Here is a 23,436-nt window from a genome sequence, read left to right as displayed (position 1 = left end):
AGCCTTCATGGCATCTGGCATTCCTCACCCCTACCAAGCCTCCTTGGTCATTCCGTCTTCCCCATCCCCCCTTCTCTTCTCATGCTTGAGCCAGTTCTTAGAAAGTCACACAACCAGGCAGGTGACTTTAGAAAGCCACACATTCCTCCCAAGTCTTGGCCTCCGCCCCATTCAGCCTTCAGGACAAGGACTACCACCCCAAGAGATGGGACCTCCTCGTGGCAGGTATCTCTCCCACCCAGTGCATTCCAAGTTCGGGGGTTTCCTTCCTGGCATTTACCATTTACCTTGTATTTAGCTGTGTACTTGTGTATGTCTTTCTTGCCAGACTAGAATGTAAGCTGGGTTAAGAGCAAAGTCTTGCCCCAAATGTCCTCCTGTTTGACCTGGCGCCTAGCACAGAGCAGGTTTTGAATAGATGTATGGCCATTAGAAGAATCAGTGAGTACATAGTTTGTGTCACTATAACTTCTATAAACACGATTTAGTGTTCTTCAGGCCTTTGACATCCATGCAGTCTTTTGTTCTAGGCTTGGGTCAGCTTCCAAGAAACCATGTTTTTCTGCTTTTCCTGTTTCTCAGATGTCTTACCTGGATACCCTTTATGGTCTCTCACTGAGCTTTTCCTACTCTTTTACATAGAAAATGGAGGCTGCCGGAAGTGACTCCTTCAGCTTCCTCTGCTCACCCGCACACTTGCTTCACTTCCCATCTTTTCCTCCTCCTCTCCTTTTCTAGAGAAACCAGTGTTATTAATTCTGTGTGAGGAAACTGCCAAGTTTATCCCAATCTGATCATTCTGACACAGTGTCCGTCCCATGGTCCTTGAGGCGGTCTCCTGCTTCACTCCTCCCGTAGCAGGCACTCCTCTGTCTGTCCCAGGATCTCTGTTTTCTCTCCCAGCCACAGCTTCCTAGCTTCTTTCAGCTGATGCCCCTCCATGATTCTGCCCTCAGGTATTGGTGTTCCCTGGGCTTCTTACTTTCTCGCGCCATCTGAGCCTTTGTCTTAAACCCTGCACTTGTGGTTTCAACTATGTACTTGATAACTCCTCTTAGATCTTAGGTCAGAGCCTCAGTTTGTATGTGTTCAGAATGAAGCTTTGAATTGCACCTTCCTGCATCTTCCCTTCCTCAGTAAGTGGGGACCCCCAGCTTTCATGTTGGTCAGTCCAGAAGCCTGGTCTCTCTCCTTTTGCTCAGGTCTCCTATCCAGCCATCAGAAGATTCTCAGCCGTGCCTCCTACGTGTGTTCTCAGCTTGACTTCTCCTTAGCAAGGCCGCCATGGCCTCATTGGTCCACGCCACCACCGTTTCTGGTGCAGCTCAGTGTGTTCTGCCTCTGCCTGCTTCTGCTCTTGCCCTTCCAACAGTCTTTTCCCAGCAGAGCAGCCAGAGGAATCCTTGCCAAATGAAAGGCTGTCTGTGCCACTCTTCTGCTTCATGGCTCTACCTGCACCACCTAGAAGAGTGCCTCATCCCTGTCAGTGGCCCAATAAACAGTTAATAAGAGAAAGAATGAAGTGATTGAATTCCCTTCTTAGTCCACACATGGTGATCTCATCCACTTTCCTAGTCTTGCCTCCTTGTATTCATACCTCAGTTCATTATCCCAACCAAGACTTCTCTGATGACAGCCACCTTGAATTTAGGCTCTCTGGTACAAATTGTTCTGCTCCCCACTCGATCTCATCTCTCTCATTGGAGAAAAAGCATTCTCTGTTGTGTATGAAGGAGTCTTGCCATTGAAGCTAGAAACACTCTTTACTTTTTTTTTTTTTTAAATACATAGATTTATTTATTTGTTTTAGAGTAAAGGGGATGGGCTGAAGGAGATGGAATGAGAGTGTCTTAATCAGACTCCACACTGAGCAAGGACCCCGACTCAGGGCTCCATCCCATGACCTCAATATCAAGACCTGAGCTGAAAACAAGTGTCAGATGCTCAACTGACTGGACCACCCAGGCGCCCCAGCACTCTCCTTTTTTTAACTGTTAAGTCCAGTTGCACACCAACTCTCTTAGTTCTATGTCATAAATAAGTATTCTTTCTGTTCTCATTTCCCCTTTCTCTGCATTATGGCCTTCATTGAGCCCTGTCTCCTTTCTTACTTGGACAGCTGGAATAGTCTCTTAAATGGTTCCTCTGGTTTGGTTTGCTTACACTTTGGGTATTGTAATTCATGTTCTATTCTGTTGACAGGAGTTATCTTAAAATACAGATTTAGAAATGTCTTTCCTATGCTTACAACCACCCATGGCTCTCCATTGTATCTAGCTGTGGTTTCCATACCCTGGTCTGGTATTTGTGTTGATTTGTTACAAGGTATTATTTGGCCACTGGTGAAAGAAAAAATGAAGTCTAAACAGTTTTTCACTTTTATTTAATTTTATTTATTCATTTGCGTATTTACTTTTTGGTTAGTTAATTTAATGAAATAATTTTCACAGTAAGTAGTAGTTACAAACTTTTTTTTAAAGATTTTATTTATTTTTGGGACACCTGCGTGGCTCAGTGGGTTAAAGCCTCTGCCTTCAGCCCAGGTCATGATCTCAGGGTCCTGGGATCGAGCCCCACATTGGGCTCTCTGCTCAGCAGGGAGCCTGCTTACCCCCCTCTCTCTGCCCACCTCTTCCTACTTGTGATCTCTCTCTCTCTGTCAAATAGATAAATAATATATTGTTTTAATAAAAAGATTTTATTTATTTTAGAGAGCAAGCACAAGCAGGGGGAGGGGCGGAGGAAGAGGGAGAAGCTGAGACCCTGCTGAGCAGAGGCTTGACTTAGAGCTGGATCCCAGGACTGACCCCAGGATCATGAAACTGAGCCAAAGTCAGACGCTTAACCCACTGAGTCACTCAGATGCTCCGAAAACATTTTTTTTTTAATATTCATATTTGGCAAAATTATCTGTGGTAAAATATGATAACCTATGTTGTCCCTAGATTTTATTTTTTTTAAACAGGCTTTAGCTACTCATAGGATTAAAAGTATGATTTTTTTTAATTTTTATTTTTTTAAAGTAAGACAGAGCACATTCTTCATAAAGTACATCCATACCTACTTCTACAACCACATGTCCTGGATCTGTGTTCTAATGTTAGATGTACCAGTGCTGCTGAACTGTTTATCAGTTAGTAGTCATAGAGCCTTAATCCTTTCTAGTTTTCTGTATCTCCCTGTTGCCCGCCTGACACATTCTGATTCATCTTCCAGAATTTAGCTCAGACAGCACATTTTCTAGGGAGACTTCAGTGTGCTCTCATTTATCCACTGGTGCTTCATTATCACACTGGTTCCTTGTAATCATCATCATACTGCTTTCTAATTCATTCGCTTTTATATCTTTCTTTCCTCCCCAAACAGTAAGCTCCTTCGTCCAGGATCTTGTCTTATTTATCTTGTTTTTCTAGTTCTTGGCTTGAGTTTTATAATTTAGTAATGGAATCAAAAGTTATTCTTTTCTGAAGGAAAACTGTAATTACTTCTTCAACCTACACAATATACTTTTTATGCCTTGAGTTTTCTATAGCTTCTTAGATTCAGAATGCTAAATAAATAATCCCCCCAAATGCAAATCATTGCTAATAACTGTATACATAATGGGGAAGTTGAATCTATAGCCTTCATTCCCAATAATGATTTTTCATGTATTTCTAAATCGTATAGCTATGACTTCAAGATTATTCCATTGTACTATTTTGTTTGAAGATAATGAATGGTTAATTAAGTGTATTTGTCATACTTAAATTAAACTTAAGAGACCTTTTAAACATACCCAGTTGGATTAAGCTAGTGATTTGTCCTCAAGTTTCTGTAGCAGTTGCCCAGTAAACATGGTATAAAAGAATGTGGTTGCCTTAGAGTAGTGGTTCTCAGAGTGTGATCTTCAGACCAGCAGCATCAGTATCACCTGGGAACTTGTTAGAAATACAAAATCTCAAGCAAGGCCCACTCCAGGCCTACATATTGGAAACTCTGGGAATGGGACATAACAATCTCTGTTTTAACAAGACCTCCAGGGATTCCACTGCCCACTCAAGTTGAAGAACTTAGGCTCTACTATATAATGCAGATTAACAACGACTAACAATTACTAACAACTAAAAACCAATCCTTGATTTTAACTGTGAAACAAGAAATTAAAGAGATTCTTTTAATAAGCCTTCTGGACTTCTGTTCACGGTTGCACTGTTTCCAAGAAATAGCACAGGATCATATTTTCACTTTAGAAGATATTTAACAATCCTAATACATCCTGAGATTCGGTGATCAGGGGTATCTGCAGCCATGTGCAGGAAGCAGTGTAGGAGATCAGAAGCAGAAAGCCTAGGCTATAGGCTAGGACACTGGAAATGACGATTACACAGGTGGAATGGGCAGGATTAGCACTTTGTAGAAGTTCTTGAAGACCTCGAGTTGAATGAAATGCTTAGGAAAAGGGAGGATTCAGAATCAGTTTTGAAGGTTTAAGCCTGGGTGAATTTATTCCTTTCATCATAGTATTTCAGTAAACAAGAAAGGTTGATATTTATAAGCGTGAATATTAACTATGTAGTTCCTCCTTCAAATAATGTTAAATGTCTGTTTTGATTTTTATAGTAGGAGGCTCCACTTGTGTGCATAAAACATTGAATAGTCTGTATTAAATTTTTATTACCTATTTCATGTTAAACATTTTCATATTACAAACTATAGATAAGCACTTTCTAATGAGGAGAAACAGCTAATATTCATGTATTTTTTGTGAATGTTGTTATTCTTGAGACCCATATATCGCAGAATGGGTTTCTATATTTATTGAGCAGTGAAGTACTGATGTTATATATATACCAGACATTGAGCTAGATGCTGTGGTTGTAAAGGCAAAAGAGCTTTTGTCCTCAAAGAACTCACTGGTTAGTGAGAGGAAAAAAATGTAAGCAGTCATAACATGATAATAATATGTGCTATAATAGAGACATGCACAGGTTGCTATAGAAACTAAGCAGAATACATTGTAAGTTGGTTACCAACTACTAATAGTGGTTGTTGATTATTTTCTTTTCCAATTTGGAAGTTGTTTAGATGGAGCTAAGAAAAAAACACAATTTGAAAACCAAAACTAACTGTTAAAGCAAAACTGTCCAGGATTTGTTAAACATCTGGCTTTTGTTTTGGTTGGTAATAGGTGCAACTTCTTGGGGCCGATGGCCTAGAGCAAGATGTTGTTGAGACTGATGATGAATCATCAGAACAGCGAGCCCGGAGACCAATGAATGCATTTCTCTTGTTTTGCAAACGTCATCGCTCCCTTGTACGTCAGGAACACCCCAGGCTTGATAACCGAGGTGCTACCAAGATACTGGCTGATTGGTGGGCTGTGCTAGATCCAAAGGAAAAGCAGAAATATACAGACATGGCCAAGGAGGTAGGTTACAATGACAAGGTTTTATGTTGGCTGTGAGCAAGCAATCCCATACTTCCAGTCTTCAGATACGGAGTCCCTACTAACGGTGTAACAGCACAAAGGTGAATCCTGGGATAAATCAAGTGTTAACTTGTAAACCTAAGAGCTGTTCCTGAAGTTCCTCAGAGTGTGATCTTCAGACCAGCAGCATCAGTATCACCTGGGAACTTGTTAGAAATACAAAATCTCAAGCAAGGTTCCTGTAAACCTAATAGCTGTTCCTATTTCTGAATTCCAAGTCCACCTTCCAGATGCTGGTGAAGGTGCCAAGAGTAATCATTTGCCAGGTTTTTTTCATTGTGTATACTCTCCAGATTGATATAAGGGGCTGATTTTTATGAATAGTTATTTATTTATTATGAATGGGGTTTCTAGGAACCCAGCTTCTCCTGTCAGAATGTCCATGGTAAAGACAACAATCTTATGTTACTCTAGTTCTGTCATGGGAAGAAAGTGTCTTCATCTAGTTCTAACACTAAGTAACCTTGTTACAGTATCTACATCAATCACTGGGCTTCAGCCTGTTTTTTGTTTGTTTATTTGTTGTTTTTTAAAATGTTCTTAGAATGAGGAGATTGGGCAAAAAGTTACATCTCTTTCAGTTCTAACATTTTGTATTTTGTAATAAATACAGTTATTAAGAGATGCACTTTGATTTATTTCTGTTTTGTAGGTAGTGCAGCATGAAAATTTAAAACCAGTGAAGGAATGAATGGCAGTGAAACATGATGTGTTAGGATATGTGCATGCATGTGCAGAAGGCAGAAGCACTCCCTGCAGGAAAGCTCTTCAGAGTGGGGACTTGGATCAGTTCTGACAGCAGGGGCTGAATTCCTTCAAAAATTGTCCACCAGTCTGTTTTTGAATTACTCTGAAATTAATGGGAGTTCATAATGCTTTTAAAACGTATTGTGTAATGGATTTAGCAAGTGAAGGAAAAGCAAAGCAATAGCGTTGTGGTTAAACTTGAAAGAAGTAATTCTCACATTGTTCCTTCAGTATCATAACTTGCAAACAGTCTTGACTCATGAAAACCCCTGCCACCCAAACATTTGGTTAAGTTCTATGAAAAGAACCAGCAGGGGACAGAAATACAGAGTTTCAAGTGACACATTTTATTAGACATCACAGTATGTGAAAAAATAGTTCTTTTAATTGCTGTGGTTTTATTGAGTTGTTTAACAGGCTAACATGGAACATAAAAATTTCTTATGCAGTGTTAAAGGATATTTGAATCCAGAGTATATGATTAGCCTAGTTGTTATGTAATTAATGATCACATAAGACTTTGTGAGTTGGCTGTTAATAAAGATAGGATTTTGACTATGTTATGGTATCTGGAAATTTAAAAAAAAATGTTAAAGATATTATTTATTTGAGAGAGCCAGCTGGAGAGAGCATAAGCGTGGGGGAGGGGAAAAGGGAGAGAGAGAAAAGGCTTCCTGTTGAGCTAGGGGCTCCACGTGGGGCTTCATCCCAGAACCCCAAAGATCATGATCAGAGCTGAAGGCAGACACTTAGTGGACTGAGCAAGCCAGGTCCCCTGGGTATCTGGAAAATTTAAAATCAATTCTAGTAACCTACATGATTTTAAATGTTTCAGTAGATTTCAGCTAGCATCATAGTAATTAACAGCATTTTCCCATTAAATAGCCTTAGATTTTTCTTATAGTCCTATGCTTATGTGATAAAATAAACAATTACCTGAAACCTCATAGGGAACCACATTAGCTTCCTATAATTAAACACTTGAGTTCAGTTTTGAATTGCTGTTTTTTGATAACATGCAGCCTGTCCCAAGTACATTGTTTGCCTTTTCTTAAATACTGCTAATTTACAAACCCAATAGGTGGCCACTTTTAAGAAGAGGAAGTATTATTTTCATACAGGAAATCTCTTACTAATTAATTAGGCTCACAGTATTTGCCAATGGGGCACCCGGAATGAAGTCTGTTCAGGTGGCCTCTGCAATCTGCCATATATGGGGGGGGGGTCTTCCACCCTGCAACCTGCCTTGTTTACAGTTGCTGTTAGGAAATGCTGTCTCATTTCTAGTCAGGTGTGGAGGGTTCAGCCACTTACAAAATCATGATATAATTGGTTTCTAGCCATAAGTGATACTGACTTATTCAATGTGTTTACTACATGGTTTTGAAATTAAGGTGCAGGCCATTGTGCTGGTGCTTTTTGTATTAATAGTGCTGTCTTCATTGCAACGTCAGTTTTAGCAACAAAAAGCTTAGTTGAGGGGCACCTGGGTGGCTCTGTGGGTTAAGCCTCTGCCTTTGGCTCAGGTCATGGTCTCAGGTTCCTGGGGATCGAGCCCCACATGGGCTCTCTGCTCAGTGGAAAGCCTGCTACCCCCTCCCTCTCTGCCTGCCTCTCTGCCTACTTGTGATCTCTCCCTCTGTCAAATAAATAAAATCTTAAAAAAAAAAAAAAAAAAAAGCTTAGTTGAGGGGCTTCAGTGTACCATGTCTGTTGGTGGTTGCTAATGATGAATGAGGTCTTGGCTCCGCAAGGTTCTCTCACCCAAGCAGTCTTTTTTTGTTTAAAACTTTTGTAACGTTTTCATTTCAAACACCAGATTTTGATTATGTTCTCTATAGGAATAAGACATAGTCTTCTTTCGGGATAGTTTTTTGTGTGAAGGTGAATACTTAAAAAGAGATATTTTCTTAAAAGAAGTGAGTAATCAGTAATACAGCCTGGAAGGGTTTATTATTTTAACCTGTTAAAGCTTTCTGTGATGCTTGTCTTGCTCCTCATTATCTTTTAGTGCATTTGGTGAGCGCAAACAGCCATTCTGGGATTTGTTTTCAGTTTCTTGAATTGTTGGCCCAGTACTTATTTGCATTGTGGGGGGAAGGGAAGGTTGAATGAGGGTTTCATGCTGTCTGATGAATCTCATTAGAGCAATAACTGGTTATAAGTAATGTAAAAAATACCATCTTAAGGCTATAATGTGGGTCATTTTTTTAAATTCAGCAATGCGCGTGATGGTGCAGGGTTGTGGATGTTCCCAGGCTCTGACTTCTGATGTGGGATTGCAGGGTAGGAGATGCAGGAGCAACTTTACTTTTCCCTTTAATGTAGTATGTTCTCACTCTTAAAAATACAGGAACAGAAATCTTCGTTTTTGCCTAGGATATTGCTGAAACCTTCCGCCTATCATTTAAACTACTGATCAGAATTAATCATTTTACAAGTCAGTTTAGAAGATCACCTATATAGTTTTTCTGGAACAGTAGAGTAGGTGCCAAGGAGAGGAGAAGATCTGGAAAGTCAAAACAATTTTGAATGACTTTATATTACTCCCTCCCTTCTTTTTTGTAGGATGAGAGGCATAAGGCAGAACGCATGCATTTATTGATTGATTAGTTCATTCCAAGCTTGATGTTTTTTAGAAGCACAGACACGTAAAGTCCGTTATGATTGTCCCCATTCTTCAGAGCGGGGATTTAATAAGGCTCTTTGGAGTTGGTATCTTGACCAGTCACACATTGTGGCGCTGGGATACTGTTGCCTGTTTAATTCTAGCATTCTTTTACTATGTGATTCTCACTTGGATGCCTGCAAGTTAAGAGGTTTAAATAATTATGGTAAAAATGGTAGCAATAAAATGTCACAGGTCTAATGGGAAAAGTCTGCTTGTGCTGGGGTGTGTATTAGTGGGGATATTTCAGAAAAGGCTTTATGGAGTTGAAAGAACCTGTCCTGGGTGTCAGTAGAGGATTCAGAGTGGAAGCAGGGATAAGAGCAGGATAAGTTTCAGGAACGAGAAAGTTTGTTTTACCCTGAGCCTGGGATATATGTAGGACACTAATAGGTAATGATGATGTAAGACAAAAATCATGAGACCATGCTGACAAGTTGGAAGTTTCATTTGTATGGCAATAAAACAGCTATGGAATTACATGCAATAAAAGTAACCTGAAGGTAACTGTAATAGCCTTTTGTATCTGTTGCCATCAATACCCTAGGAAAGATACTCATCACTACAAAACTCCATGGAGTTTTAGTGATTAATTCTTTGTATTTCTTAAAGATAAAACTGAACTATTTATTCCATTGCTTTGGCTTTATTAGAAATGGATTCTTCTCCAAAGAAGGCAGACTCTTGTTTCCTCATATATTATAACTCTAGGGAATTTTTGTTTCCCATCACACATACCACACTTAACCAGCGTCTGTGTTCTTACAGGACGATGCCTTGGCATCGTGCACACCACTAAACTAGAGTAGCACCTCATTTTTCCAGTATCCTTGAAGAACTGCTGTTACATATAAGTGATTTCCAGGTAGATGAAATTGGCTGTTTCCTTAAACATTTTATTTTGTGTATTTATCCTGAAACTTAAAGTTTTGTTTATGTACTTCCTTACTTTAAGCATTTGGATTGCCTTTTGAATGTTTTTGAAGATTTCAAACCATTGTTTCCAAACAATAATTATTTTATAATTTGTGATTTGGCAAGATCTTTGTGAACAGTTAAGATATAGTCACATTTTTCTCCGTACCGTAATTGATTCTTAAATCTTCTTTTGGATTTCCTCTTTGCTTTTCCATGAGTCAGTCTTTCGGATCCACCTTCAGCTGTTAGTTGACATTGCCGTCCTCTGTCAGCCACTCTTGGCTACATCTAATGACATGACTTACTCTATATGGGATTTTCTGAGTATGATTTACTAGGTGCCCCACTACTTTGAGGGGATGTGGACAGTAAAACCAAAGACTCCATGGTTCATTGGGAGGTCTTGTTTTTGAGACCTTTTCCAGTCCCATGTTCCAGATATCAGGACTTTCTTACTGCATTTATTTTATTTTTTAAAGATTATATTTGTTTATTTGAGAGAGAGGGAGTGTGTGAGCCTGAAAGGGGGAGGGGCAGAGGGAGAAAGGTGAGAGAGAATCCTCAAGCAGGCTCTTGCTGACCTTACAGCCTTTCCTGAGGCTCAGTTTCAGAACTCTGAGATCATGACCTGAGCTGATGCTTAACTGACTGAGCCATCCAGGTGCCCCTTTCTTATTGTATTAAAAAAAATACTTAAGTGCTTATTTTTGAGATGGTAATAGTTAGTTTTTGAATATTGCTGTATTCTGCCCAGGGTTCTTCTATAAATATTTCTAGTTCATTCAGTCCTCAAAATAATCCCAGGAGGTAGATTTTTTCTTCCCCCCCGACAGCAAAAGATGAAGACGCTGAGGACACTGAGGCCCAGAATAGTGCAGTGACTTTATCCAAGGAAGCAAGTTAATAGTAGAAGAGCTTGAGTTCTCAGGCTTGGCTTTCCCCCTTCTCAGACCTTTCTGAGTTCCCACCTGCCATGCCTGCCATGCCCTCTTAGGGGTTGAGTAAAATGCAGTTAAGGAAGCGGTATATGCAAGCATTCCACCAAGCTTAAAATGCTCTACCAGTGGCAGTTTTTGTCATTTTCTTGATGAGCAAACTGAAGTTTGTTTGTATTTGATCCTTCTCTACGAAGTGATTAGTTATTTTTATTAGGACCTGTTAACACAGCGAAGGGCTGCTGAAATGCAACACCCAAACCCCAGAACCAACAAAGCCGGTTATATCCTTTGCCTAACTTGGCAGATACTCCAGTGTGATTGATAACCTCTAATGAGAGACGTTCAGCCCAATGAGTGAACTACTTGATTTCAGAAACACCAGTCCAGTTAGCTAGTAAACATTGAGATTTAAATATCCAAATCAAATAAGATTATAAGGACTTTATAAGGAAACCATAGCTTCTAATGAAAAATAGATCCCACAGGGAGTGATACATGGAGAATTTAAACTGAGTCTCTTAAAATTCATTTTGGTGTTCGTTTCAGGTATTAATTTTTTGGATTGATTGAGGGACCTAATACACCAGTATCCTGTAGGTTGCTACTGTAGTAAATCTTGATTAGTTTAGAATTGGTTATCATTCAAGGGATATAGATAAAAATTACCTTTTGCACTGTTTGAAAAATTATAAATTCATGCTCTAAATTATTTTGTAAGGAGAAAGTATGAAATGTTTAAGGAAAACACTAAACCTTAGCGAACACACTTTTTTAAAAAGAAAACTTACACATTTTACAATTCAAATTAGTTAACATGTGAATTTATTAATACATTCTCAGAAATGCAGATAGGTCTCCCCCCCCCCCCCCCGATCCCTGTCTGCTTTTCCCCGAGGTAACAAAATTACATTTTAAAGGAAATTATAAAATTTGATTTTTTTATTAGTGCTAATTAAACTGACTTTTCTCCTGGTTTACCTAAATTGGGGAGTAAAATTGTCCTTTTAAAAAAATTTATACATGAGAATGAACTATTGTTGCCATGGTGATCCTTACAACCATTTTAGGTAATCTTATCTACAGCCAACTCAGTTTTTTCTTTATAACTTTTCCATAGTGAAACCAAACAGTTTCCTGGCTGCTTATTCAAGTCACTTTTTGAAGTATATAATTTTTATTAGATTAGCTTTTAGCATGCAAGTTATGCAGGTTCATGAATAGCTTAAAATATTTTTGTTGTCAAAACCATAAACTGAATTCCATGTTCTGCCACATAATACAGTCTAATTTTCTGCCTATTAGAAGTATCTAGTAAAAATAATTCACATCAGATAGTGCTATCGAGTTTTATTATCTAAATGAATGGTTTTAGACTTAAAGCTCCTCAAACTAAGAAAGTACAGATTAGTGACACTTGCCAAGCCTCGCCCTTTCCTCTTCCCACCCTTGTATAATGTGATTTCTGCTGCCCATGTGAAGAGGTACAGCTGTCTCAAAATTTATTATGTAAGGGTTCACTTACACCCCTACAGAGTCACAACATAAAAAATGTGCTGTATCTGTTTTTTAAAAATCAGATACTTTTTTTTTTATATTCTCTCCTTGTGGTTCTGGTAGGTTGTGTTTTGTTTGTTTGTTTTTAATCATGGTGGCATTTCATATATCTGTGCCAGAGTCAGCTGTCTTTATTTATATAGACATTTCCAGTGTTCCTTACTCCTGGACCTCACCAGGCTTGCCATTCTCTTTTCACTTTGTTGAGAAAATCTAGATCATAATAATAGCTAGCAATATTACTGGATTTTAGATGTGCCCCCCCCCCCGCCTTAAAAACAAGTCATTGGAGAACAGTTAATATATTTTTCATTTACATTAAAGTGCTTTTTAAGGCCAGATTTTCATTCTTACAAAGGATTCAGAATGGTATTTAATGTTGAGACCCAGTTTTTAAAAGATTAACATAAATGGAGTATTGTTTTTTGGTATATAATAATTTCACTGTCATATATGAGGTAGATGAAATACCTTGACAGAGTGTGTATTCAAACCATTACTGAATAACGGTGACTTACTATTATTGCTAATTAAGTACTGTGGTAGTTGGGAGTTGGAAATTTTGAAGAAAAAAAATGGAAACCATCAGGTGAATTTTTATTTTAATGGAATAACCTCTTTTTTTAGCAAGAGGTTATTTATCTACAAGATTGGACCAATAGCCCATGATTGATGTTCCTGGATAAAAACAAGTTTCCCTCTCACTCTCAGCGTGAAGAGCCCTGCCCTAGAGATCCAGATGGATGGGGCCATCTCTTTGGCCCTTAAAATTCTGTAATGATGGATTTTAGTCCACATAGTTGACCAGAATGCTAACGGTTTTACTCAGCTATTTGCTTCTTACTATATACTCTCTTTCTCCGTTTCTCCCTTACTCAGCCTTCTCTGTAATCCTTTTCCTAATAACCTCATCACAACAAATGATTAAGCTTTTCTGTTGTTTCTTATAGTTGAATCAGAGCAAGTGATTGATGAGGTGTCCAGTTCCAAGGACAGAGAGACATCCTCATACCCTGAGGCTCTTTCTGCCTCTGCCTTCACTTGGTGTTCAAGAGTGTCTTTACGTGGATTTATGACATCTCCATGGAAGCTTTAAATTCCTAAAGGACAAGAACTGTGTGTTACTCTTTTCTCTCTCTCCCACATTCTTAATGCTTTTGCTCAGTATATTTCTGATTGAGCTAATGAATGTTGTCTTGTTACTGCTCATTTACATTAAGTTTAAGGATCTGGATCTGAGAGATTAATACTGTAATCCAGTTACAGAGTATTGACCTTCCTAGTGAATTCTCAGCTCTCATTTTCTATAAAACCCCACATCCTCCAGGCCATATTCTCAACTTCTGTTCTTCAGCCCATAGTGAGCTTCCCTGTTTTTACAGATTCTTTGGAAGACCATCTTTTGTGCCTGAACTAGGGGAAGGCTGATGAACCATGCGTTAAAAAAAAGAATGTTTGTGTGAAAAATTGTGGATTGTAAACAGTTAAAGGCAGACTTTAATTCATGCTCTTAACTGGTGTCTGTCATCTAATCCAGCATCTTTCACAACCGGGACTTCTTTAAAAATTCCAAATTTTAAAAAATTTCTCATGACAAATGTGTTGATTTGTTTGAAAGTCTTTCATCATTTTATGGAGCGGTGACCTTTGTCCAGATGACTGTTCATCTGACATACCAGCCCGTGTGTCTTTTCTTGGGACACAAGAATGATGCCTGTGTCTGTTCCTCCATTTTCACCTCACCCTACCATTTGTCACTTTCCACCTTCAGACAGGAGGCCAGGCCATTTGTCTGCTTCAGCTTAGTGTGTAAATCCCCCATACAGGTGAATGCACCAGAGCAGGGAGTCTCTTATATCATATTTGATGCCTCCAGAGTTATTCTGCTATGTGATGGTAAATTCTAGTTTGGCTCTGGCCTTGCATCCTTAATTTAATTATTTTTGGAAGAAAAGTGGGACTGTGTTTTTCATTATTTTGTGCTTACCTTCCTTATACATGTACCTATGTAGCAAAATGCAGAAGTACAGCTTTTAGGTGTTTTTATTTTTGTTTTGTGGTTTTTAAAGCTTATTCAGGAAACTTGGGTTAAGGGGCTTCTGGGTGGCTCAGTGGGTTAGATCACGATCTAACCTTTGGCTCAGATCATGATCTCAGGGTCCTGGGATTGAGCTTGGCAGTGGCCTCTCTGCTCAGCAGGGAGCCTGCCTCACCCCCCCCCCCCCGCCTTTCTCCTACTTGTGATATCTCTCTCTGTCAAATAAATAAATAAATAAATAAATCTTTAAAAAGAAAAAAACTTGAGTTAAGATAATTTGGGGATAATTCTAAACCATTGATTATTAACACTTGCATTATATTACCTATGGTACAGTTTCCATTTAAATGATTTCTTAAAGTTGGAAAAATGCAAAGTTTATTTGGATTATATATACTTTGTTATACCAAGGATAAAAGAATCTTTTTTCGGGGCGCCTGGGTGGCTCAGTGGGTTAAGCCGCTGCCTTCGGCTCAGGTCATGATCTCAGGGTCCTGGGATCGAGTTCCGCATCGGGCTCTCTGCTCAGCAGGGAGCCTGCTTCCCTCTCTCTCTTCCTGCCTCTCCATCTACTTGTGATTTCTCTCTGTCAAATAAATAAATAAAAAACCTTAAAAAAAAAAAAAAAGAATCTTTTTTTTCCTGTTGCATAAATAAAAAGCTGTTTGGAATGTATACTAAATTAGTTTACACATAGAGCAAGCATTTTAAAGGGCAAGCTTATGGGATTGAAACAATTGTATTGATTTAATAAAGTTTTCAGCAGTTAGCAATATGGAATATTTGAATACATGGAAAATACATTTTTATTAGCTTAGATCATTTTTGGCAATGTATAATGAATAGCAATAAATATATTTCACTTAGTTTTATTACCATAAAAGGGGAAGGAGGAAACAGAGTTGGCAGAAAGAGATAAAGAAGAAAGTCACAAAAATAAGGGGAAAAGGAGGCTATTGTCAGTGAAGGTTGAAACCTCCAAGTTAAAGACATAAGGTTTGTGATGGATTAATTGGAACATCACACGTCACAACTCTGAGCATGTTCACATTTGTAGTTGCACCTGGTTATTACAAAATCCTGGGATGTTGGTGCTTCCCAGATACTTAAGTTTTTTACAAACTGAAGGTTTATGGCAATGCTGTGTCAAGTGAGTCTGTTGGCACATTTTTTCCAACAGTATTTCCTCACTTCGTGTCTCTGGGTTTCCTTTGGGTAATTCTTAACAATATTTCCAACTTTTCAATTATTACATTTGTTATGGTGATCTGTGTTCAGTGATTACAGCTTGCTGAGAGCTCAACTGGTGGTTAGCATTATTTAGCAATAAAGAGTTTATAATTAAGATATTTTGTTGTTTTTTAAGATAGAGTGCTATTGCACTCTGAATAGGCTGTAGTATAATGTAAACATAACATTTACATACACTGGGAAACCAAGAAATCTGTTTGACTGGCTTTATTGTGACACTCATTTTATTGCGGTGGTCTGTAAGCAAACCCACAGTATCTCTGAGGTGTGTGTGTGTCCTCTTTCCTCCACATGGTCCAGCATCCTCAACTGAAGAGTCATAAAACAGTTTTCGCTCCTTGTTCCCCTTTTCACCACTCATCTTAGAATGTTAACCCCAGAGCTGATTAAGCAGCTTTGTTAAGTTTGCCTGCACTTGCCTCACCGGTACTTCAAAGAAGAGATTGTATTTTTTGGCGTCCTTACCAATGAGCAGAATCTGGTTACTGGTTCTGGTATTGACTCACAGTTTGTAATGTGCCCCTCATGCCCACATTGAATTGGGTGCCAAATGGTGAATCGTAGTTTACAATAAGCCTACACATTGGTGGTATTTTTCCCAGTTCATGGAAGCTGTGATTAAGGCCCAGAGAGGTTATATTTTCCATCTTTGGTCACTCTAGCCCTAAGTTGAGGTATTAGAGTTTGAATTCTGCTCTTTCTGTCTTCAAAGCCCTTGCTCTTTCCCGTACAAATAACTCCCTCTCTTCCATGGCAAGGCCTCTTTTTGTATACTTAAAAAAATACATGGGTCAAAAGATACAAACTTGTTGCCCCTGGACCCATCTTCCACAAATGAATTTTCTAGTAGTTAGTCCATGTCCTATCTCTAAACCCTGGGCTGAGATTATCATTCTTCTATAAGTAAAGCCACGGTAGTTATTGGAAGTATTTTTTTCATTAATTATTTAATAGTAGCAGGGTGAGATACGAAGACTATTAGAGGTTTTTCAATTTGTATACTAATTAAAATCTGTTATCTGTTCTTTACAGTATAAAGATGCATTTATGAAAGCAAATCCTGGCTACAAATGGTGTCCTACCACAAACAAGCCTGTGAAATCCCCAACACCTACTGTCAATCCACGAAAGAAACTATGGGCCTTCCCATCTGACTCTTCGAGAGATTTGCCAAGCCCCAAGAAAGCAAAGACTGAAGAAATGCCTCAGCTAAACTTTGGAATGGCTGGTGAGTTAAGACAGTATTTTACTTATTCTGTTTTAAGGACAAGGCAAAACATTTAGGCACTATTTTTAATAAATTATATATATGTAATATATACATAGTGAGAGAAAAGCAAAATTTATAGCTAGTGTGAAACAGTGCAAAGATATAGCATATCTGAAAGCTTTGGAACACAACACACATAGAATGTGTATGTATGATTAAAGGAAGTATGGACCAAGTAGTAGAGTCATTATACATATATATGAATTTCTGAAATTGACATTATGAAAGGGCAGACCAGAGATTAATTGTTCAGGGAATTTTATAATGTAAGAAATTAGCTTACACATATGTACACACTATTAAGCTATCCCAGTAAGTATCTAAGTTATTGTACTTAAAAAGCCATAATTATGTTGATCATCTGAGGATTTGAAGCATCTAGGGCAAGAATATGAACAGTTCCATCACAAATCTGAGATGGATCTGACAGCTGTTTCGTAGAAGGAATTCCCATCCACCCCCATTCCTGTATGAGCCAGGCATATTAAAAGTTCCAGATGGTCCCATTTGTTATGGGACCTTTAATACTCTTTGGGTGGTAAGGAATGCTAAAGCGTTTATTACCATGAAATAAAGTACTTATATTCATTCTGCAAATGGCTCTCTATTCCTGGCTATTGCAGTGCAGTAATCAAGAGAGAAATTTTACAGGATAAAATTTCCAGGATGAGTTAAATGGTTCCTATTTCATTATTTATTAGAAAACAAATTTTCTTGAAAATGACAGCACTGAACTATTTGCAGTATGTAGAGCCTGGGAAAGGAGATTGAGCAATATTGTGATAACACTTTTTTGTTTTTTAATCCAATTTTATTGAGAAATAATTGACCTACATTGTTGTATAAGTTTAGGATTTACAGATTGTTGGTTTGATTTATATATATTGTGAAATGATTATAGCAGCTTCAGCTAACATCTGTCTCCTCATATATATACAATAAAAAGAAAGGAAAAAGAAAAAAAATTTCTCCTTGTGATGAGAACTTTTAGAATTAACTCTCTTAACTTTCCTGTTTGTCGTACAGCAGTGTCAGCTATAGGCAGTATGTCGTACATTATATCCCTAGTACTTACTTATCCTGTAAGTAGACGTTTGTGACCACCTTTCCTCCTGTTCTTCCTCCTTCCACCCTCTCTCTGCCTCTGATAATCACAAGTCTGATTTTTTTTTTAATATTTCTTTTTTTTTTTTAAAGATTCCACATATAAGTAAAATCATATAGCATTTGTCCTTCTCTGATTTCAGTTAGCATAATGACTTCAGAGTACATCCTTTTTGTCACCAGTGGTAGGATTGCCTCATTTTTTGTGGCTGAACAATACGTCACTGTATGTGTGTGTGTGCGCGCGTACGTGATCATGTCTTTTATATCCATTTATTTTTTTTAAAGATTTTTATTTATTTGACATACAGAGAGAGCGAGAACAAGCAGGGGGAACAGCAGAAGTAGGAGAAGCAGGCTCCCCACTTAGGAACGAGCCCAACGCAGGGCTTGATCCCAGGATTCTGGGATCATGACCTGAGCCGAAGGCAGATGCTTAACCAACTGAGCCACCAAGCTACCATTTTTTATGCATTTATACATCAGTGTTTACTGGTTGTTTCCATACACACATGAAATATTTTCTAGGATAAACCGTATGTTTAGGCCACAAAACGAGCAACAAACTCAAGAAGGCTGAAGTACCAAGTATCTTCTGACCAAAGTGGCATGAAACTAGAAATTAAAAACAAGAGGAAAATTGAAGTATTCGAAAACACATAAAAATTAAACAGCACTCTATAGAACAACCAATGGATCAAAAAGAAATGAAAGGAGAAGTGAAGTTTCTTGAGATAAGAAAGTGGAAACCTAATATATCAGAATTTGTGGGATGCAGCAAAAGCAGTTCTGAGAGGGCAGTTCATAGCAACAAGTCCTACATTAAGAAGCAAGAAATATCACAAATATCACAAACTCTATGCCTTAAGAAACTAGATAAAGAACAGAGCTCCAGTTAGCAGAAGGGAAATAGTAAAGATTCCAGTAGAAAATAAATGAAATAGAGAATAGAAAAACAAGAGAAAATGTTAGCCAAACTAAGATAGTTTGTTCTTGGAAAAGATAAATAAAATCAACAAACCTTTAGCCAGACTAACCACAGAAAATAGATGAAGGACCCAAATCAGTCATACTATAAATGAAAAAGGAGACATTACAACTGATAGCAGGAAAATACATAGGATCATAAGAGGCTACTATGAACAACTATATGACAACAAACTGGACAACTAGGGGAAATTTTAGAAACATGCAACTTAATGACATCAAATCAGTAAAAAATAGAAATCTTCCTAAATCAGTTATTAAGGTAAGTAAGACAATTGAATTAGTAACCAAAAGTTTCCCAGTGAAGACAAGCCCAGGACCAGATGGCTTAACTGGTAAATTTTACCAAACTTTTAAAGAAGAATTAACACTAGTTCTTCTCAAACTCTTACAGAAGTATCAAAGAACAGGGAGTACTCCCAAACTCATTTTCCATGCCAGCATTATTCTGATATCAAAACCGGGAAGGGGGTGCCTGGGTGGCTCAGTGGGTTAAAGCCTCTGCCTTTGGCTCAGGTCATGATCCCAGAGTCCTGGGATCGAGCTCCACATCGGGCTCTCTGCTCAGCAGGGAGCCTGCTTCTCTCTCTCTTTCTGCCTGCCTCTCTGCCTACTTGTAATCTGTGTCTGTCAAATAAATAAAATCTTTAAGTAAAAAAATAAAAACCAGGAAGGGACACTACTAGAAAAGAAAAGTATAAGCCAATATCCCTGATGAATATAGATTGAGGAATTCTCAGTGAAATACTAGCAGATTAAATTCAGCAGCACATTTAAAGGATCATTCCCCATGATCAAGTGGGGGTTCGGGGATGGTTCAACTCATATAAATAAATCATTGTGAATATATCACATTAATAGAATAAAAAAAATCATACAGTCCTCTGAGTAGATGCAGAAAAAGCATTTGACAAAATCCAATATCGATTTGTGATAAACATTCTTAACAAATTAGGAACAGAAGAAACAAACCTCAACATAATAAAGGCCATATATAACAAGCCAACAGCTAACATCATATCTAATCGTGAAAGGCAGAAAGATTTTCCTCTTAATATCAGGAATAAGACAAGGGTGTCCACTCTCACCATTCTTATTCAGGCATGATATTGTAAGTCCTAGCTATAGCAATAGCTATAAAGAAAAATAAATTAAAAAAATCAGAACTGAAAAAGAAGAAATAAAATTATGTTTGTATATCAGATGACTTTATATTTGGAAAATCCTATACACTTAACCAAGAAACTGTTGGATCTAATCAGTGAATTCCATAAAGTTGCAGGGTACAAAATTAACATAGAAAAATCAGTATCATTTCTATACACTAACAACAGATTTTCTAACAACTAAATTGTTCCCATTTACAATAGCATCAAAACAATGAAGATAGTAATAAATTTCACTAAGGAGGTAAAATACCTTTGAAAACTATAAGACACTGAAGAAGGAAATTAAAAAAGACACAAATAAGTGGAAAGATATCCTGTGTTCCTGGAAGAATTAAAATTGTTAATACTACCAAAAGCTGTCTATGGACTGAATGCAGTCCCTATCAAGATTCCAGTCACGGTTTTTACAGTAGAAAAAACATTTCTGAAACTGTATGGAACCACAGGAGACCCTGAATAGCCAAGGAAATCCGAGAAAGAAGAACAAAGCAGGTTGCCTCATACTTTCTGATTTTAAGCTATACTATAAAGCTATGGTCATTAATACAGTATGGTACTGGCATACAGAACAGATAGACCAATGAAACAGAATCAAGAACCTGTAAATAACCCCAAACATACACAGTCCAAGAATTCAATAAATTCTTAGAAAAAAAGATTGTCTTTTCAATAAATGGTCCTGTGGTAATTGGATATGCACATGTAAAAAACAAAACAAAACTGGACCCATATCTGAAACCATAATAACACGAAGTGGATTAAAGACTTAAATGTGACACCTGAGACCATGAAAGTCTTAGAAGAAAACATAGGAATAAAGCTCTTTGACATACATTTTGGTAAAGGTTTATTTATTTATTTATTCATTAATTCATTTATTTATTTATTTTTTGATATGACATCTAAACCACAAGCAACAAAATAAAAGGTGAACAGGTGAGAGACTGCATTTCAGAGCTTCTGTATGGCAAAAGCAAGCATCAATGGAGTGAAAACACAACCTACAGAATGGGAAAAAATATTTTCTAACCACATATCTGAAAGAAGTTAATACCCCAAATTTGTAAGGAACTCCTACAACTCAATGGTAAAACAAAAATAAAAACAACCAAGTAAAAAGTGGGCAGAGGCTCTGAATAGACATTTCTCCAAAGATGTACAAAAGGCCAACCAAGCACACGAAAAGATGCTCAACATTACTAGTCATTAGGAAAATGCAAATTAAAACCATTATGAGATACTACCACTCACCTATTATAACGAACATCATCAGAAAGACAAGCAATAGCAGGTGCTGATGAGAATATGGAGAAAAGGGAACCCTTGTGTGCTGTTGCTTGTAAATTGGTACAGCCATGAGGGGAACACAGTATGAAGGATCCTCACAAAGTTAAAAATGGAACTCAATAAATCAGTGTGTGATTTATAATGTAACAAATAAACGCTAAGAAATGCAGTCCGATATAATGGCAGCATTCTGAGGAAACAGTCTTTAGGTGACTCCTTTGTAGGTGTCTATAGTAGAGTTCTAGGTAAAGCAGAGATATGGGACCTGGTAAGATGGTTCCTGGATCACACTGGCCTGAGGATCCCCCCACCCCACCCGAAATGATGCTTCTATATACACCAGAAGAATCAAAACAGAGCTCTGTCCTTGTTTGGCTGTCATTGTACAATTTTCACTTCACCTTGGTGAACTCTCTAGACTTCCCAAATTATATCATTTGAAGTGTTTTATGATAAAACATTTTTATCTTTGGGACCATAAAAGAGCATATGGAGGATGGGCTGCCAACCGAATTCCTTCGGTTACCATTTGTCTTCCATGCCTTTTTCTCCCAGTTCTAAATCAATATCAGTAGGTGTTTTTCATATAATAGCTCTTCACAAACCAATCATAATTGTAGATAAAGCTATGAAAGCTTTGACAGCTATGAAAGATGTCTGTTTTTAGCATGATTTTTGACAGTTTATTAAACTACCTTTTGTACCTACAAATTGAAATTTTAAGAACTAGACATCAACCAAGATACTTAACAGGCCAGCTTTATAGAAACAATGTTCTTTAAAGTAAAATAAAGAAGGAAAACACCTTGAGTTTGTCTCATTATGTGAGCCTCTATGACATGGTAATCCCACAGTTAGGTCTTTGTTAATTAAGCTAGTGTATAGTGAATAACATTGTTGTGAAATTTCCAGTTGTGCCTCTTGTGGAACAATAAATGCAAATGAGCTTGCCTTTAATTAAAACATGGTGCTTACTGCAAAGGAAACAGTCAACAAAACAAAAAGGCAATCCATAGAATGGGAGAAGATATTTGCAAATGACTCTACAGATAAAGGGCTGATATCCAAGATCTATAAAGAACTTCTCAAACTCAGTATTCAAATAACAAATAAATCATAAAATGGGCAGAAGACATGAACAGACACCAAAGAAGACGTACAATGAGAAAAGAGAATCAAAGAAGACATACAGAGATGGCTAATAGAGACATGGAAAAATGTTCATCATCATTAACCATCCTGGGAATTAAAATCAAAACCATATTGAGATCCCACCTTATACCAATTAGAATGGCAAAGATTAACAAGACAGGAAAAAACAAATGTTGAAGAGGATGTTGGAGAAAGGGCAACTCTCTTAATACTGTTTGTAGGAATACAAATTGATAATAGCCACTTTGGGAAACAGTGTGGAAGTTCCTCAAACATTTAAAAATAGAGCTACCCTATAACCCAGCAATTGCACAACTGGGTATTTACCCCAAAGATACCGATGTAACAAAAGAAGGGCCACGTGCACCGCAGTGTTCATAGCTGCGGCAGGATCCACAATAGCCAAACTGTGGAAAGAGTTGAGATTCTTAGCAGATGAATGAATAAAGAAGTTGTGGTCTGTATGTACAATGGAATATTACTCAGCCATCAGGAGGCATTGAATACCCAACTTTTGCGTCCACATGGATGGAACTGGAGGAAATTACGCTAAGTGAAATAAGTCAGGCAGAGAAAGTCAATTATCATATGGTTTCACGTACTTGTGGAACATAAGGAAGCATGGAGGGCATTAGGTAAGGGAAAGGAAGGGAAAAATGAAGGGGGTGGAAATCAGGAGGGGATAAGCCATAAGAGACTATGGACTCCAGGAACCGAACTGAGGTTTTAGAGTAGAGGGGTGTGGAGGGATGGGTTAGCCTGGTGATGGGTATTAAAGAGGGAATTGTTGCATAGAGCCCTGGGTGTTATATGCAAACAATGAAGCATGGAACACTACATCAATGTAGTACTTACATACTAATTACTTACATACTAATGATGT

General features: G+C 37.8%; 1 protein-coding gene across 12 annotated transcripts in view; it reads left to right on the top strand.

The window, feature by feature from the left end:
* The window catches only part of BBX (BBX high mobility group box domain containing), a 276,694-nt gene that overhangs the window by 173,932 nt on the left and 79,326 nt on the right, over positions 1 to 23,436 (top strand). For all 12 annotated transcript variants that reach the window (XM_059164248.1, XM_059164245.1, XM_059164246.1 and 9 more), the window contains 2 exons: positions 5,171 to 5,410; positions 16,617 to 16,812. In XM_059164248.1, coding sequence (XP_059020231.1) covers positions 5,171 to 5,410; positions 16,617 to 16,812 — 436 coding nt within the window. The remainder of the gene's footprint in view (positions 1 to 5,170; positions 5,411 to 16,616; positions 16,813 to 23,436) is intronic.

Source organism: Mustela lutreola, chromosome 2, assembly GCF_030435805.1.
Source record: "Mustela lutreola isolate mMusLut2 chromosome 2, mMusLut2.pri, whole genome shotgun sequence".
Taxonomy (NCBI): Eukaryota; Metazoa; Chordata; class Mammalia; order Carnivora; family Mustelidae; genus Mustela; species Mustela lutreola.
The sequence above is the reverse complement of the archived record's forward strand: the minus strand, read 5'-3'. Positions and strand labels throughout refer to the sequence as shown.